Raw genomic sequence first — 19,643 nt, forward strand, 5'->3', positions numbered from 1 at the left:
CTGGTTGAATCTACCAAAATTCCTTTCAATACAACAAATATCTTGTTTGCACCAACAAAGTGATTTGTTGTACAAACAAGATGCTTGTTACATTAAAAGGAATTCTGGTAGATTCTTGTTGCATTAAAAGGAATTCTGGTAGATTCAACAAAAAAAAATTTTGTTGGATTAACAAAAATTCTGTTCGAAAATGGACGAAACGGAATTCTGGTTGAATCTACCAGAATTCCTTTCAATACAACAAATATCTTGTTTGCACCAACAAAGTGATTTGTTGTACAAACAAGATGCTTGTTACATTAAAAGGAATTCTGGTAGATTCTTGTTGCATTAAAAGGAATTCTGGTAGATTCAATAAAAAAAAATTTTGTTGGATTAACAAAAATTCTGTTCAAAAATGGACGAAACGGAATTCTGGTTGAATCTACCAGAATTCCTTTCAATACAACAAATATCTTGTTTGCACCAACAAAGTGATTTGTTGTACAAACAAGATGCTTGTTACATTAAAAGGAATTCTGGTAGATTCTTGTTGCATTAAAAGGAATTCTGGTAGATTTAACAAAAAAAAATTTTGTTGGATTAACAAAAATTTTGTTCGAAAATGGACGAAACGGAATTCTGGTTGAATCTACCAGAATTCCTTTCAATACAACAAATATCTTGTTGGCACCAACAAAGTGATTTGTTGTACAAACAAGATGCTTGTTACATTAAAAGGAATTCTGATAGATTCTTGTTGCATTAAAAGGAATTCTGGTAGATTTAACAAAAAAAAATTTTGTTGGATTAACAAAAATTTTGTTCGAAAATGGACGAAACGGAATTCTGGTTGAATCTACCAGAATTCCTTTCAATACAACAAATATCTTGTTTGCACCAACAAAGTGATTTGTTGTACAAACAAGATGCTCGTTACATTAAAAGGAATTCTGGTAGATTCTTGTTGCATTAAAAGGAATTCTGGTAGATTTAACTAGTAATTCCGTTTCGTTCATTTTCAAACAGAATTTTTGTTAATCCAACAAAATTTTTTTTCCAGTGCATAAACATAAAATTATGTGCATAATAGGAACTCGGTAAATTAAAATAATGTTAAGTTTAACCACAAACTATAAAACTGTCAAACGATTTGGTTGTGATTCAAACCGCGAAGCAAACTTTGGTACAACCAACCAGCATCGCGGAAAAGAGACCTCGATACTTTGATTAAAATTAAATTCATTCAGTTAATATGCCTTTTTTAAAGAAAGGAAGGATTAGACTGATGTGTATAATTCAGAATTTATTTAGAAACGATTTTATATGTAATTGACTTGCGGGTATTAATATATGTAATATCAATTACATTAATTTATTTTTAGAGATATTTATAAGGGTGATAAAATTAATATATAAAATAATAAATCCAATCAAATTAATTTATCCCCTGACAAATAAATAAATAAATAAATAAATAAATATATATATATATTTATTTATTTATTTATTTATTTATTTATTTGTCAGGGGATAATTATAAATTAATTGTATTGGATTTATTATTTTATATATTAATTTTATTATATATTATATATTTTATTATATATTTTTTATATATTAATAATATATATATATATATATATATATATATATATATATTATTAAAAGAGCTCAGTTTTCATTTTCTGTTACTTTTAGCTAAACGATTATTTACTATCGCTCGCATCTGGTGATACCCCGGGGTGATCCTAATATAATACGATATATCCTCGCAATATCAAAAGAATTACGAAGCATTCATCCTTTAACGTACGAGAGAATAAAGTGTGCGCACGTATACCTATACACACACATCTATAAAATTGAACCATTTATTTATACATTTATATGAAATACGGATACATACAGATCATTCTCTGTCGTGTCGTCAATTTCGAACGAATAGCACGATAAAGTGAAAAATTAAAATTTATTAAAAATGATTCATAGTCCGTTTGAATTTTTTCTAATCTTTTATATTATATACTAACTTTGAATTGTAATGAATTTGAATCATTTCTGCGCAGATGTCAATGATATGCTCCGATATGCTCGAAATTCTTCTATAATGTATGTTGCATGCAACCGAATAATTCTAAAAATAAAGAACAAAATGAGACTGCAATCAGAAAGGTCGAATTATTCAATGTGAATCTTATAAATTGTGAATTATGGACTTACGTCAGTCTTGCGTCGAGCCTGTTCAATTGCTTGCGTTCATTCACCAACGAGCGACAGGGTGACAATGACAAATAATGAATGAAGAATAATGATGTGGGAAAGGAGGAATGACAGTAAAAAAGAGGGAGAGAGATTTTACGTCAGCTTGACCACATTAGACTTGTTAGTTATTACTACATGTTAGTTATTACTTACATCTATCGATGAAATAATTTTCGAAACACATATCATACTTATAGAATTTGATGAAACATATATTATTCCAAAATACTGCGAAATAAGAAATTGTTTTCTTTAAAAAAAAAAAATAACACAAAATATCATAGAGTTATTAATTTGCAACAATTTAGAAAACATTTACAATTTGGAAAATTACGATGAAATAAAATTGGAATTAACATAATTCTGTTTTTCAAACAGACTTTAATGGATGACAGCGCTGACATAAATCACTGATGCAATTCCTTGGGTGTTGAGATATGATTATGATGTGGTTTTTCTGTAAATATCAAATAGTGAATCATTATTATTTATTATACAGCATAATATTATAAAAAAAAAATTAGAATAATATTATCAATATATCAATCTATAATCTATATCATATATATACACACATAAGTCAGTATTATTATCACATTACTATAAATTAATATATTAATTATACACATTTAAAAAATATAAATAGTTTGAAATTGAGATACTTTAAATCATATATCTTGAATTGAATATAATTGTAATAATTTTTAAAAATATTTGTGTAATAATTCATAATTTTCATATAACAGCTAATGTATTCAATCTTGTCTTTTATAAAAAAACTAAGATACATCGATTATTTTTTTCTGTAAAAAATGATATTATCGATGACTTCTTAGAAATCCAACGTAGTGTGATCTTCTGGAACCTGTTTGAATTATATAACGACATCGCGTGTGTGTCCAACAGTTAATAATATCGTGTTCTACATAAGATCGCAATGTGTTGGCAGCACAAATTAGCCGAAATATAGGATTATATCTTTTTTTACTATTTTAGAATCATTTTAGCTGAACGTTGCGACTGTTATTAACGACTATCATCATTAATAGTAGCTTGCGTTCTGTTTCGAAAATAAACGAAATTTAACAGCAAAACAGCGAATCGGAATGATAAACACTCATTCAGCTATCGCCACTTGTTGATCGATTTAGGATCGATTCGTTGATTACCTTTAATTGCGTCCTCATCGTCGCACATTGCTGTCCACTAAATCAATTACATTCTCTTAGTCTGGGGCAGAGAAATCAGCTCTTGAGATGATATTTTAATGTTCCGAATAGCGATAGACGACAGAATATTTTTATATTATATTTTTCAAATCTCTCGTTGATAATCAAACTTATTATATAATTAATACTATAATTATTATAATTAGTTCTAATTTTTTGGATACGTACAAATTAATACATAAAATTTTATTCATAAATAATTCATATAAATTATAATTAGAATTTTTCATATATTCGTATTATATATATAATTATTCAAATTATATATATGTATATAAGTATATATATATATATATATATATATATATTATAATTATAATAATAATTTTTATAATTTATATAATTTGTTTACTGAGACTAATTGTAAGTATCGTATGTCGAATCATAAGATCCGTGGGTTTTTTAGAATCGAATTTCGGAAATTCCCAATTCTCTCGGAAACGCTTTTCAAAAATAGTCGCAAAGTCCAGATAATTGTTCCCTATCTTCATCATTACATGTAATTTCGTACATGTGCGGACGCAATTTCACGTAATGATGAAGATATAGCATAGGGAACAATTATTATATCCGCACTTTGCGACTATTTTTCGAAAGCATTTCCGAGAGAATTGAGAATTACGAATGTTGGAAATTACGATGCGAACATCACCGGGAGCCAGTTCTTTCCTCGTCGTTCGATAGCAATTTATTTACCGCGAAATTACACCATATATGACCCAAAGAGTGCATGTCCGACGAGAAAAAGAACGGGGAACTTTTTATCCTTATCTCGCGATTTTTCTGCAAACACGCCGCTGTGATTCCTGTCCTGGAATCTGTGAATCTAATGATACATAACTTCTATTTCGAGACTATCTTTCTCGAGCATCTTATTTCCTCGTCTTTTCCTATTTATTAATTTTGCAGTTTTAAATACCTAGATTCTGCAAACTTCTTTAACAAATATTTTCCACGAGAGAAAAAACAAGAAAAAAATGTTTATATCGAAAAATAATAAATAATTATTCATACAATTATATGCAATTATATGCAATATTTTTGCAGTTATAAATGACAAATTGAATTGATATGTATATCTCGAAGAGCTTTGTAATAATTTTTAAAAATATTTGTGTAATCATTCATAGTTTTCATATAACAGCTAATGTAGTCAATCTTGTCTTTTATAAAAAAAAACTAAGATACATCGATTATTTTTTTCTGTAAAAAATGATATTATCGATGTCTTCTTAGAAATCCAACGTAGTGATATCTTCTGGAACCTGTTTAGGCAAACTAATTATTTAATAATTCAATTAGTTATCTAATATTTATTTTTAGATATGTCGAGATCACAGTACAATGTATACTATTCAGTAATATAATATTCAGAGATAATTTTGATTAGTGATAAGCGGATAAGAGAGAAAAATAGGATTTGAAGATGACAATAGTTCTCGTTTATATATCGATGAGCGATTAATATTTAATAAGGAATATTTTCTTCTATATATCAAGTTATCTTGACGTTTTGGGCAAACAGACAAACAAAGAGAGAAATCTCACATAATATCAGTAGAAAAACAACATATTGTTTGATTAGCGATCGAAATTATCGTTATGTAATGGTTGGATTTCCAGTTAAATTGTTTTGCGACGAAATAGTTCGTTGACATTGAACTCTTGTTTTGCGATTTGGCGATTATTATGTTCTGCGTCGCAATCGTTCTTTCTCGAAAGTTTGTCCTTCAGAGGTTGAACAGAAATTCCTAAAAGTGATGAAGAAACATTTATTTATTTAAAAATTGTATAAGATAAAATTTTCCACATCTCTTAACAACACACTTCTTATGGAAATACCGATTGCTCCAATTTGAAATAACAAGGAATTATGTAGAATATCCTGAAGTTTCTTTCCTTCATTCAAGTCCCTAAAAGCGATGGAGAAAAATTTATTTATTTAAAAATGGTAGGATAAAATTTTCAACACATTTTTTATAGAAATACCGATTGCACCAATTTGAAATATTAAAGATAATTAGAATATCGAAAATCCTGAGAGAAGTTTTTTTCCTTCATTCAAGTCCCCAAAATAAGTGATAAAGAAAAATTTATTTATTTAAAAAATGGTAAGATAAATTTTTCCACATCTCAATATCAACAATTCTTCAAGGATAATTAGAAATTTGTACATCTTGAGTTTTCGTTTCCTCATTCGCATGCAAAATTAGAAAATTAAACGAATTTAATGAAATTGCGCTATTATATATTTATATACTCAAAAAGCGGTATTTTGTACATTTATAATTTTAAAGTTTCTCCTTTTCTTAACCATCAGTTGTAATGAATATAAAGTATAGACTTTACGTTGAAATACACGAGTTTTTAAACAAAACGATGAATGACTCACGCTACCTTGCGTGAGCGAAACAAGGAGCATCATTAGTATAGTACAAAAGAACGAAGTAATCTCCTCTTGTGTTCACATCTAGACGTGGCTATGAATATTTGCGTAACAAGCGTGAAATATATACAATATTTCTTCGCCGCCGAGTCACACCGGACATGTTTACCGGCGTCTCTTCAATGCAAGAGAGCAATGTCGCGAAGACGAACGACCTGACAGGACGTTCAATCGACCGCGAATGAAATCCGCGAACGAAAGCTAGCTGCGGGCAACTAATTGCGATTTAACGCTCGATTTACCTCGCGCTCCGAACACGATGATGACGGTGATGGTGATGGTGATGATGATGATGATGACGACGATGCGTCTGATTTCGCCGTTTATGTATGCGTACCTGCACGAATAAACGTTGCGATTCCGAGATTGCGAGGGATTACATCAGAGACTCAAATTAATTTATTACGTAGATACGTTCGACGCAGAAAGGATCTGTATTGAGAAATAAATGCGCGAGAATCGCTCCGACAATTCCGATGGAGTTTGAAGGAATCGAAAAATGAATTGTTACTACGATAATTATTGAAGATGACTCGAAACGTTTAATTTTAATCAGTAAATAGCATAGCTAAAAGTAATGTATATCTAAAATTAATTAAAAAGTTTTTGTCTCGCTTGATTTTTATATTAGTCATTTTTTATTATTATTTTTTTAAAAATAATTTGTTGCGCTTAATTTTTCATCATCGAGGATTATTGAATTTTTTCTACAATTTTTTTTGGTTGATTAAACTATTTATCAATTTTATCAAAACAGAGAGAGAGAGAGAGAAATCGGAAAAAATGCTAGAGTCGATTCTTAAATTGCAAAAAATATTTCGTTTCGTATAGATATCTTTTCGAGTCATCACATTTTTTTCCTTTTCGCTATCTAAAACTATCTAGCGTCAGCGAAAATAAATAAAAAACAGCGAACAATATGAAATTCTATATATTATGAAAACCATGACCGGCGCAGAAGAGGAAATATTATGCGATAAATAATTGAATTAAAACAAACCAACGAGATAGAAAATAAATAAGAACTGAATCATATCAAACTGAATAAACATTTGCGATTCTGGAAAGACTGAAACTTACATTCATGATAACATATTTTAATATTTTGCTGTTATTTTTTTCAATTTGCTTTCTCATTATTTTATAATGTCCTTTGGTGCTCTTCCAAGAATGACAAATGAAAGAAAAATTCATAAACAAAACATAATACACTCACACAAATATATAATTCCAGTATCATCTGGCTGTCAATTTAATTAAAAAAGAGAAAGAGAGAGAGAGAGAGAGAATGTGCGTGTTAATTATAATGTATATAATAAATATATTATTCAAAAATTAAAAAGTGCATTGAACTTGTTTGTTAAATAATTTTTAAATATATTATATTAAAATTATACGACTGTCATCGTATAATTTTAAGAGATGAATCTTATCCATCCATATATATGTTATGTAATACAACACATATCGATAAGCAATCATAATTTCCCAGAAAAATATTTTTTATATATAACAATATAAAATTATACATATATAATTGCAAAATTATATATGAAATATGTCCATACATAATTAGATAAAAGTGCTTTTTATATATAATTATATAAATTTATATATATATAATAAATAGTATTTCTTCATTAAATATATATATATGTTTCATATACAATTTGACATGATTATATATAAACCCTTATAATTTATATAATAAATTTATATAATTATGTATAAAAATAGGCAGATTTTACACATAATTTTACGATTATATGTATAATTAAACAATTATAAATAAAAAATTGTTTCCCGGGTTATACAATTAATTGACGCTTTTTAGATCAAGATTTCTGGTCGATGAATCTCCGGCTGAAGATTCCATAATAAAAAACCCGGCGGATAACAGAATCGTAGTCGGACGTCTTCGGCATGCGAATGACTCCCCACATCCTCTCCAAGATCGCGGTTTCCTCTTCTTTCTCCCGTCGAAGATTCCATTGAATGGGCGCGAAGGAAGATAATCTCTCTAATAACTAATGCATAAAATTAAGCGAGAAACCGCGCCGCTTTAGCATTCCGGCCGATTATTCGTCGTTAACTGCATTCTCTCCATACTTGATTAATTGTAACAATTTATCTTATATCAATAGCTACCGCATTTTTAGGATATGTTCTCTCCTGGGGTCAAATATCTTTTTGAGGAGCCACTGTAATTCCAAATTTAACATCAACTATTCCTTACATTGGTAATTTAATAGTTCAATGAACTTGAGGAGGATTCTCTATTAATAATGCAACTTTAAACCGATTTTATTCTCCCATTTATCATCATCATAATAATAAAGTATTAATTCATTTATTCTTTCTCCATCTAACAGGATCTTCAAATCCACTAGGAACAAATAGAAATTTAAATAAAATTCCTTTCCATATTTATTTCACCTGAGGGAACCTCTCTCCTAAAATAGTTCAATGAATTTGAGGAGGATTCTCTATTAATAATGCAACTTTAAACCGATTGTATTCTCCTATTTATCATCATCATAATAATAAAGTATTAATTCATTTATTCCTTCTCCATCTAACAGGATCTTCAAATTCACTAGGAACAAATAGAAATTTAAATAAAATTCCTTTCCATATTTATTTCACCTGAGGGAACCTCTCTCCTAAAATAGTTCAATGAATTTGAGGAGGATTCTCTATTAATAATGCAACTTTAAACCGATTTTATTCTCCCATTTATCATCATCATAATAATAAAGTATTAATTCATTTATTCCTTCTCCATCTAACAGGATCTTCAAATCCACTAGGAACAAATAGAAATTTAAATAAAATTCCTTTCCATATTTATGTCACCTGAGGGAACCTTTCTCCTAAAATAGTTCAATGAATTTGAGGAGGATTCTCTATTAATAATGCAACTTTAAACCGATTTTATTCTCCCATTTATTATCATCATAATAATAAAGTATTAATTCATTTATTCTTTCTCCATCTAACAGGATCTTCAAATCCACTAGGAACAAATAGAAATTTAAATAAAATTCCTTTCCATATTTTTTTTACCAGAGAGAACCTCTCTCCTAAAATAGTTCAATGAATTTGAGGAGGATTCTCTATTAATAATGCAACTTTAAACCGATTTTATTCTCCCATTTATCATCATCATAATAATAAAGTATTAATTCATTTATTCCTTCTCCATCTAACAGGATCTTCAAATCCACTAGAAACAAATAGAAATTTAAATAAAATTCCTCTCCATATTTATTTCACCTGAGAAGACCTCTCTCCTCACGTGCACGTGATGCACGTACGCGTGCATCGGGGTGCATCCACGGATTCATTCTTGGCCCGACCCCACCGAAGTGCCCCGGTGCACCTAAGGGAGGGGAATCCTGAACGGCACGGCACGTCAGGTATACGACGAGACCTCACCGAGAACTCCTTCTCCTCACGCGACGCTTCACTCATTTCTCGCTCGCGCATTCCGCGCGATCCCTTCCGAGGCTGCGTGTCCTCCCATTTAAAGTCGGCGCGTCCTCGACGTCGGCTATTCCGCGCTCGACGGTCTCATCTGTCATCGGTTCTTTTCTATCTCGGGGGACAGTTTTTCCTCGAGAGAAAAGTGTACAACTGGCGAACCATTTCTTTTCATCTCCGAGATCATCAGCGGGATGATCTCGCTGCCGCGAGTGCGCTGATCCTCTTCTTCGGAGAGAAGATGATTTATTCCGTTCTTCTGTGTTGATGTTATATCTGTCTTTTTCTCCCTGGCGTCAGAAATCCGTCATCGACGACGATAGATTCGATCAATTACTTCGATTAGTTGGATCGTTTTGCTCTCCCTTCGTCGACGAACGTGACCGGTCCTTGACGACGCATTCCGAGGATTGAATTGCTGGCAGACGTGTGATATCTGTTGTTGGAGACGGAAGTTCCTCGTCTGAGAGAGTCCCTGCGCGATTCGAGGTAAGAGAAAAGTAAATATATACTACAGAACGTGCCATTACAACGCGTAACTTCCTGAAATTTGAGACGTATTTTATTTCTACGTAGTGGCTCAATTGGACGGATTTATTAAAAAAATGTTTATTTAATATCTTTGACTGTTGAATCCTTTTTTCTTTCGGCTCATCTATTTATTCTGATGAATGAAATCAATCAATCATTTATTCAATCGATTCTAGACGCACGATACACTCATCAGACAAGGGTATGTATACACTGAAAAAATGTGTTAACTTGACTTAATCTATCAAGTAAATATTATTTTATTAATTGAACATGTATAAAAATATTTAAATTAAATATAATATAAAAATTAAAAAGTTAATAACTTTTAACTTAGTTTAATTAATTTAAAATAACTTATTAACTTTTTTCCTATAAGTTAAATTTCTTTTATCTCTGAATATCATTATTGTTTTTTTATAAAGTTATAAACGTATTATTTTGAAAATAAAGTATTATATTAATTTTTATGTTCATTTGTCATCAATTGTATAATTACCAAAAAATATATTTCTATATAAAAATTAAAATTTCTTTGTTATTTGTTATTATGAATTTTAAAAGAATTAACAAAAAATTAAAAATTAACCTTTGATTTAACTTCAGTTAATTTAATTTTAACTTTGAACTTAACTAAATTAATTTTATAAGCAATTAACTTTAACTTAATTTCATTTAGTTGAAAGTTTTAGTCAAGTTAACAAATTTTTTTCAGTGTATGTTGCCGCACGTGTGTCTTTCGATTTAATTTCGGCGTAGCGAGAGAAAAGTAATGAATAGTCAGCTAATAGTATGCCTTGTCGCTACAATAAGTGACATTGACGCTGGTGAAATAAACTAAAAATATCCGCAATGTCTGCAAGTTATGCTCGAGTCTGTGTGAATCATGCGTATACATTAACAAACAAAACCGGTACGCGTCTCGTATCGCATATTAAGTATAACACACGTGTGCCACATAAATATTCTTGTAAGAGACACGAGTACTTATTACGGTTTCCCCTAAGCGTCCACGAAGGAATTCCCCACGCTCCTGGGAAACTCCCGGGCAAATGCAAATAAGATAACTTCCCGAAATGAGAGAAGAGACCTTCGAAAATTTGCGAGAGAAAAATTCATTCTTTCTTGTCTTATTAATTCATAATAATTCTTATTACATTTTATTATAATTCTTATATAAATTCTTATAATACGATCTACACTCCATTCCTCTCAGCTAATAGAGCCACACGCGATGTTATTGCGACAAGAAAGAAAGAAAATTTGGAAACTAAGGAATTTGTATCCTATGATTGAGATCTCAGAAATTCCTCTTGTTCCTTTCCTCACTTCCCCTGTAAAGAAATAGGCGAGAAAAATATTGGTCCGAAGGTCGGCTGAATCGGGAAATTCCTGAGATCCCAACCAAAGGATACAAATTCCTTAGATTCCAAATTTTTTCTTTCTTGTCGCAATAACATCGCGTGTGGCTCTATTGGCTGAGAGGAATAGAGTGTAGATCGTGTTTTAAAAATTAAGGAGCCGACTTAATATTCTTATTATTAATTCTTATAATAATTTTTATTAATTATAAATTTATTAATTAAATCTCTCTTATTGCAAAAAATATCATAATAGATCAAATAAAATTGCAATACGATTACGGTCAGTTTTTTTCTCTGCGAGTAGAGGGATTCCTCAGAAAAATTCCCAAAATGCAAACATCAGCATGGATATCTTGAAAGAAAGTACCGACAATGAGTACAAAAAAATTTTATTGAAAAAAATTTTTAATTAACGAACACGATAAAAGCCAATTCCCTCGATATTACTCTGATGATTAAAGATGATTGAAGAATGATTAAAGAATTGTCTAATAGATAAAAAAAATTTATAATACAACTTTTCCACGCACGTAGAAACAACGGATAGTAAAATGCTAATGCTAAAGTATGACGTTTTCTTCTCGGATTTTGAAAAAATGATTTTTATATATTATCATTGGACGATGTCCATGTACAACATTTAAAAGCCATGACATTTTTATCGTATAGCTCATTCAATAGATATTTCCAACAATTAATCGAGAAGATTTCAAATTATTCATATGTCTAGATAGAGGAAAAACACACAATTAATATAATACAATTATAAATACTCTGCTGAATATAAAGAAGTAAAAAATGACAATAAGAGTCAGCGCACTAATAATAAGTAAGACATTATTGTGAATCAGAAATATAAATCATAAGTATAATATATGTTTTTTTGATTCATTTTTTGAATTATCTTGAACGCAGTCATAATAAGAAAAGTAATATCAATAGAAATTATACATACATAATAAATAAATTCACAACACTGTCAAACGAATAAAAATTGTTGATACAAAAAATAATACTGAGTTTTTCATGTCATCAAAAGCAATAGCAAGTTTATGATGCAAGAGAGACTTTAGCAGTATTATTCTTTACATTAATATTTATATTTTTTTTTATTCGATTGATTGCTCTTGCGTCATGCGCTAATTATATTTGTGATTTAAATTTTCAATTCGCAATAAAGTGTATGTACGCGCTCTACTTACTAACTCTTATTATTTGTTTTTACTTCTTTTTAATTATAATTATAATTATAATTAATTTGCAATATATAGTAGTTTTATAAAAAATATAATATATAATTTAATAATATTGGCCCCTTTATAATGGCAATAATATTAGTAATATATAATTATAATAATTGATAATATGAATATCAGATAATGAATTATAAGTAAATAAGTATATATGAGTATGTAAAAGTAATAAACACTTATACTTATTTTCTTATGTCTCAATATTTCGAAATAAGAAAATCTTTCACACGATCAAGTTATCTTCCACTTTACGATACTAAACACCCCGTTAGTTCTTGAAAATTAAAATCGGGTGAGGGATCTCTCGCCTTGTGATTCGAATACCAATATCATTAATTAATCGCGTATATACATGTGTGTGGGTCGCGATTACGATAGCGATGCATAATCAGCAGCTGTATTTGTACAAAGAGATTACACAGCCGTATAGAAATATATATCAACTGTTCAAATAATTCGCGGATTAACGAGTTGAAGAGGACAAAACGTAATCGCAAATGCTAGGCGACGGAATAACACGTATCTATATTAAATAAAGGAATATTTCTCGACGCAATCAATTTTAATGCAAGCGACGTCAATCAAGAAGGAAAAAGAATCGACTTTTTCGACGATGACTTCACTCCCGCGAGAATTCAACGCTACGAGGATTTTCCCGGAGTCCCATGTCGCGTCGATTTGGAAATTTAATAGTTGGAGAAACAATCTACTAATAATGACTTCTTCATTCTTCTAGGTATGCGATCGATTATCGCGAACTCCTCGAGTTTACCTTGAACGACAGAGAAAATCGTTCTCCGCTTCTTATCCCTTCCTATCTCTCTGGCATTTTTTACTATCTATACTAGAGGGTCACGTCGCCGATGCACTTTCACTCTACGTTCATTTTCCCTTAGGTATATCGCGCCGCAACATTTCAAAAACTATATACTGCTACTACCACTTATTCCCTCTTTGATTGCAGCCATTAATTCGCGCCGTTGAATTTTACCGATCTTGCGACCGGCAGGAATTCGCGATTCCCAGGTCTCGAGCGAGTTTTTCGCAACCAAGCTCTCTCCTTCTTCTTTCTTCTCCGTAGCAAACGCTGTTAAGTTCGAGAATTCCGATCTCGGTCCGGAAGCATCGACGAGAAAAATTCAAGTATGTGAATCGAGGAATTAAAACAGCTAAAAAATATATACAGACAAAAAAAATACATAATTTTGAATTTAAGATCGTATTTTAATTATTCTTTTTTTTTCGGTATTATATTTTTTAATTTTGAAATATGCCGCCTCATCGATTATTAATTATCTCATTTAATCCTTCTGTCAATGGTAAAATATTAAAAATGTATCGGAACTTTTCTCCGCTCAAAACAAAATACAAGAGGAGTCTTTTGTATTCGGAAACCTCCTAAAATCGGGAAAGAATGTTTGATACCTGGCAGTTGTAAAAAAATTGTCGCAATGTAAGACAACATTGTGGAAACTGGAAATACGCGGTTGGTACCCAGCAGTGTCGTGCTTAAATGATTTTAAAATTAACTAGATAAAGATGAGATGAAAATATGTAAATTTATCTTAGATAAGATGAAGATGATTTTGTTTTAAATATATCTAGATAAAGGATAAAATTATATAGCGATTCATCTAGATAACTTCCAAATAATATTACTTTTAACACTGCTTATATATAAACACAGTTATAAAAGGATATAAATTTGAAAAGAGATATATTTATATATTTATTTGTAAGTTTTTATCGCTTACTGCTTAAGTTCTGCTACTTAATAAAAATATTGAAGTATTTTTATGAGCTATGACTCTAATTGTAAACCAAATTATCTGAACATATTATTCTAAACAATTTAATAAAGATAACACTTTTTCTAAGAAATGCAGATATAGATAATATATATTTTTATTATCTATATAAAGATAAGATGATCAATATTTCATCTAGATAATCATCTACATAATTTTATTCAGATAACAGCTAACACTGGTACTCAAGTATCCAGCATACACTGATGAAAAGATGACAATAAAACGTGTTGACAGAAGGATTAATCGAGATCATAATCGTTTCCGGAGCGCTTCCATCACCTGGATCACATTCAAGCGCGCGTCATTTTGACGTGATTTTTTACATGGGATCGCTCTACGTGAGATAAGTCTCATAAGTGTTGTGTCTAATGCACACGCATAATGGCCACCAACGGCGGACCCGCGGTTACTATCTGAGGACGTTATCGCGCGACGCCCCCGGCAACGTTGAAGATCACCGGGAGATATCGAATGACACACCGTGTATATATATATGGATGGAAGACAGTGCGATTAGTAGTACGTCGATTGTCACGATTATACCTGGCGTTGTAAACATACTCTTTCTCTCCTTTTCTTATTTCGTCTCTTAATTTGACTGACCGTAGAATACTTGAGAAGAGCGCGAGGAGAAAGCCGAAGAAAAACGTCCGAACAGGTACCAAAATAGCGAATAAAAAATTAAACAAATTATCGATACGTGCGATTGGATTTTTCCAACAAAATATTCCGTTCGAGCAAGTTGCATTTTTTCAGAGAGACGTGTAAAATAATATGCGCTATTTTTAAAAACCTTATATCAAATCCAAATATAATATGATACGCTAAACATGCTAACTATATATATGTTTCTTTCCGCGTAATTATTCATCTAAATCTAAATATATGTATACATTCTTACATTTTTAAGTGGCTTAATTATTTCAAAATTATATATACATATATTTCAGAAAAAAAACTAATTATTTATCTCTATTTTGATGATATAGTAAGATTCAATATGTAATAATAATAATTTACAACTTTGATATAATATAAGATTGAATCGGTATTTTAACAATCATTCTATTTTATTATTAAATTTCACGAAACCGTGTCACTTGTTGATTACTTTCTCAACAGTGTATCGTTTTGAAACAGCTTTTTGCTGCGATTGCACATTGTGGCGTTAGCACAACCTAATTTTCTAATTTAGCAATTAAGACCTGATTGTTTCGCATCTTTGATCAAGTATTATTCTGAAATTCATATATTCAGAAGAGTATCCTATTTGCATCCGCTGATAAATTACATAATTTCTAACTAAATTATATAATTTCTAAATAAACAAGTTATACAAAGACATAATAAAGCTATATTCAAAGTTTTAAATGATGCGATAATAATAGAAATATTATTATCATATATTATCGAGATAATGCAAATATAAGTACAACTTTCTTTTTAAATACAATATTGAATTAAAATTATTACAAAACTATTGAAAAATTTGACACGAAAAGTTATTTGCAATTATTTTTATCCGAAAAGTCGAATTTTGATAATGATCCGATTATATCAAATTTAATATCTAATAATATACTATTTTCATTTTTCATTATCTTCTTTAAGAAAAACTAAAATAAGTAAAGATTATCGTGAAAAACTTTTACTTAAAGATGCCAATCTGAATTATCTTCCACTTCATATGTTGCGTCTAACTTGCGGGTGGTCCAAACTAGACTTTGATCGAATACAGTTAACTTATGATAAAGCCTTGACACAATAATAATTATATCTTTGTTGTCGTCTGGTAACATAAATTATCAGTGCAACTTATCGCGTGATAATTATCCAAATGTGTAAATTTTAAACGCGAATCGCACTTTTATCAGTGAAATTGTAAAAAAACTTGACTTATTCTGACCATCTTGATCATCAGAGTTGCAAAGCACTTTAAGTTAATTGAGATAAATTCGAGAGAGTGATTGAAGCGATTAAAAAAAAGAGGATGTAACGATGACGCGAGTTTCTTGTAACGAATCATATAAACGCTAATGTGAATTGTGTAAACTCTAAACAGCTGATATATAAAAAAAAATCAAGAACGTGGAAATCACAGAAACATGAGGATATATGTATATCTCTCTCTTTTAGTAATACTATACTGACACTGACTTCTCATGTACATGTAACGAAATATTCGTCGGGCTAAAAGAAAGAAAGATAAAATATATGTTACAAAAGCGCGACTCGACTGCTGATGAGTTTAAACTGCTGATTGTGACGAATTTGCGCGAAGAATGCAGACCCAGATAAAAGGTCGTAAAAAGATTAGGCACGCATTTCCGCGCGACGAAATTCGAGAGACATTTCGTGCTGTAAATCTGAAAGTTACGACCGAAAGTTTTGGATACCTATGATCAATCGATGACTATTAAATAATCTATTTTTTTCCATCGAATATAGCCACACTTTCTCTAAGATATTAAATAATATCAATAATCTCTAATAATAATAATAATAATAATAATAATAATAATAATAAAAGTAATAATAATATTAATAATTTATAGGATAATAAATAATATTAAAATTCCTCCGCTTTTTTCTCCCCCTCTGTGTTTTAAATTGACCTGAAAAAAGAAACCTATTTTTGATCGACGCGATGTAAGAATGAGGAAATTTTGATTCCTCGCAAATACTTTTTGCATTTTGCGTAACTTAAATTCATTATTATCAAATTATTGCAGAGAAGTCGCGAAATTGGCATCATGGCACAGCTCCTCACAAACAGCACGTCGCATTATCACGACGATGACGATGAACATGGTCATCATCATCATGATGATCCCTTAGACCCGTACAAGCCGCAAGACGTGTTAATCGCTAAGGCTGTCACCATGGTAGTTTTGTGCACTGTTAGCACAATAATGGGCATCATGCCGATGTTACTGGCCAAATGGTTCAAGTGGGATTTGAACGGACAAAATACCAGGTAAAGATATACATCACTCGTTTTAGGTCGTTAATAAAAATGCATACTAACGATTCTGATAAAAAAATGAAAAATATAGCTCTTAAATACACTCACTCCAAAGAAAGCGGTACACTTAAAATTTGGAAAAAATCACCTTTTAAATGACGATAACTTCGTAAATAATAAAGATAAAAAGGTTTCTAAACAATGAAAATAAAGCTTGGAATCTCTACTTTAAGAATCTATTTATTTTAATGTTGCGAGATAAATTTATTAAAAATGGCGGTTGACAAAACAAAAACATGCAAAATTAAAAAATAAGTTACAAGTTTGCCAAGGCATCCGGCGTGAGTTAAATGTCTCAAGTAAATGGGATAAAAAGCATATGATAGTACAGAGTCTTCCCTTTAAAATGCTTTTTTACTCATCTCGATACGATGATTTTTCGCAGAGTTATTCGCATTTAAATAAAAAGGCAGCTTTTTACTTTAAATGCGAATAACTCTGCGAAAAATCATCGTATCGAGATGAATAAAAAAGCATTTTAAAGGGGAGACTCTGTACTATCGTATGTTTTTTATCCCATTCACTTACGACATTTGACTCACGCTGAGTGCCTTGGCAAACTCGGAATTTATTTTTTAATTTTGCATGCTTTTGTTTTGTCAACTGCCATTTTTAATAAATTTATCTCGCAACATTGAAATAAATAGATTCTTAAAGTAGAGATTCCAAGCTTTATTTTCATTGTTTAGAAACCTTTTTATCTTTATTATTTAAGAAGTTATCGTCATTTGAAAGGTGATTTTTTTCCAAATATTAAGTATATCGCTTTCTTTTCGAGTGAGTGTATTTAGCATCGCAGTCACCTTATATATTTATGAATCATGTGACAATAATTTTAGTGATAAATTTTCAATACAATTTATATCAAGAAAGAGAAATATGTAATGGTAAAAAAATATAGAAATCATAGAAAATATATAGAAAAATATTTAGAAAATAATTTATATATATATTTATCGATATATTCTCTGTTTTATCATTAATTCATTTACTCATATATGGCAAATAAAATGGTGAAATGGCGAGTAAATTGGGTAAACGGTTCAAGGCGTACATATTTGCTCTGATACTTGAGAGATTACAACAATGTAATCCTAAGTGACACACAATAATACGTTTCGCACTTTGCCGATATCGTTTTTAAGATCTTCCTTTTCACGATATAAAAATACGATCGAATTAGTGAGATAGGTGCGCATGTGAAAGTGATAAAATATACCGTGTTTATAGATCTACGAGAGTTGTGAGCCTCCTGCTCGGCTTCGGCGGAGGCGTCCTCTTCAGCACAACGTTCCTCCATTTGATACCGGAAGTCGCGGAAGGTGTAGAGAATCTCGTTGCCGCCGGCAAGATGGAGTCGCTCAGGTTTCCATTGGCATATATGCTGTCGTGCGCCGGGTAAGTTATGATTCTTCACGAGGTCTCATCGTGTGTCAGATCTAAGATTAAGAAAAAAAAATCGCATCAGGAAAAAGGTGGAATCTTTTCATTGATGCGCGTAAGAGATTCCTCCACAACGAAAAAAACAAATTACTCATTACTCAATTTAGATTTGTAATCAATTTAGAATAATTAAAAACATAATATATAGTCACGATTTTATTATGCAATTATAATTTATAATTATAATTTATACGATTATAATAATTAGATAATATATTAATATATTTTATTATATTAATCATAATTTATTATATTAATATTATAAATCAATATTAGTTGTGTTAATATTATAATATTTTATAATATTAATATATTATATTATTTTAATATAAATTATGTAATTATATTGTTTCACTTTATACATTAATATGTTAAATATATACTGTTTATTATCTGTTCTTTCAATAAAATCCGAATTTTATATTTTTTAAGGATAAATAATTTTTGTGATCTTTCTCCGCAGGTTCTTTATCATGTACTTAGTGGAGGAATCTGTACACTCGTACCTGAGGAAGAGGCAAGTAGAGCAGCAGATAACAGACAAGAAAGACATGAGTCGCAGTACAAACGAATTGGTGGAAAATGGCCAGATAACACCGTCGTGCAACAACGGTCATACGTAAGATTTATTTTTCATCACGGAAATATCGATTTTCATCGATGAAGCATATCGATGACATTTCTTGAAAAAAAAAGCTTTACAATTTTTTAATATTCATAGAGGTCACAGCCATTTACCGGTGATAACAAACGCTAACGATGACTTCATTATAAGTTCATTACGAGGATTATTAATAGTACTCGGCTTATCCGT

General features: G+C 30.3%; 1 protein-coding gene across 1 annotated transcript; it reads left to right on the plus strand.

The window, feature by feature from the left end:
- The first annotated feature begins 17,225 nt into the window (after window positions 1-17,225).
- LOC114941592 (uncharacterized) lies at window positions 17,226-19,643 on the plus strand. Its single transcript, XM_029316617.2, has 4 exons — window positions 17,226-17,338; window positions 18,617-18,784; window positions 19,293-19,448; window positions 19,551-19,643. The coding sequence occupies exons 1-4, from the start codon at window positions 17,303-17,305 to the stop codon at window positions 19,584-19,586; spliced, it is 396 nt and encodes a 131-aa protein (XP_029172450.2). The 5' UTR covers window positions 17,226-17,302; the 3' UTR covers window positions 19,587-19,643.

The sequence above is a fragment of the Nylanderia fulva genome, unplaced genomic scaffold, assembly GCF_048542155.1.
Source record: "Nylanderia fulva isolate GAGA-0341 unplaced genomic scaffold, ASM4854215v1 Scaffold6, whole genome shotgun sequence".
NCBI classification, from domain to species: domain Eukaryota; kingdom Metazoa; phylum Arthropoda; class Insecta; order Hymenoptera; family Formicidae; genus Nylanderia; species Nylanderia fulva.

Coding starts and splice junctions, on each gene's coding strand:
- LOC114941592 (XM_029316617.2), top strand. CDS start 17,303: ATGGTTCAAGTGGGATTTGAACGGACAAAATACCAG. Junction 18,785..19,292: donor TATATGCTGTCGTGCGCCGG/GTAAGTTATGAT, acceptor CTTTCTCCGCAG/GTTCTTTATCATGTACTTAG. Junction 19,449..19,550: donor TCGTGCAACAACGGTCATAC/GTAAGATTTATT, acceptor TAATATTCATAG/AGGTCACAGCCATTTACCGG.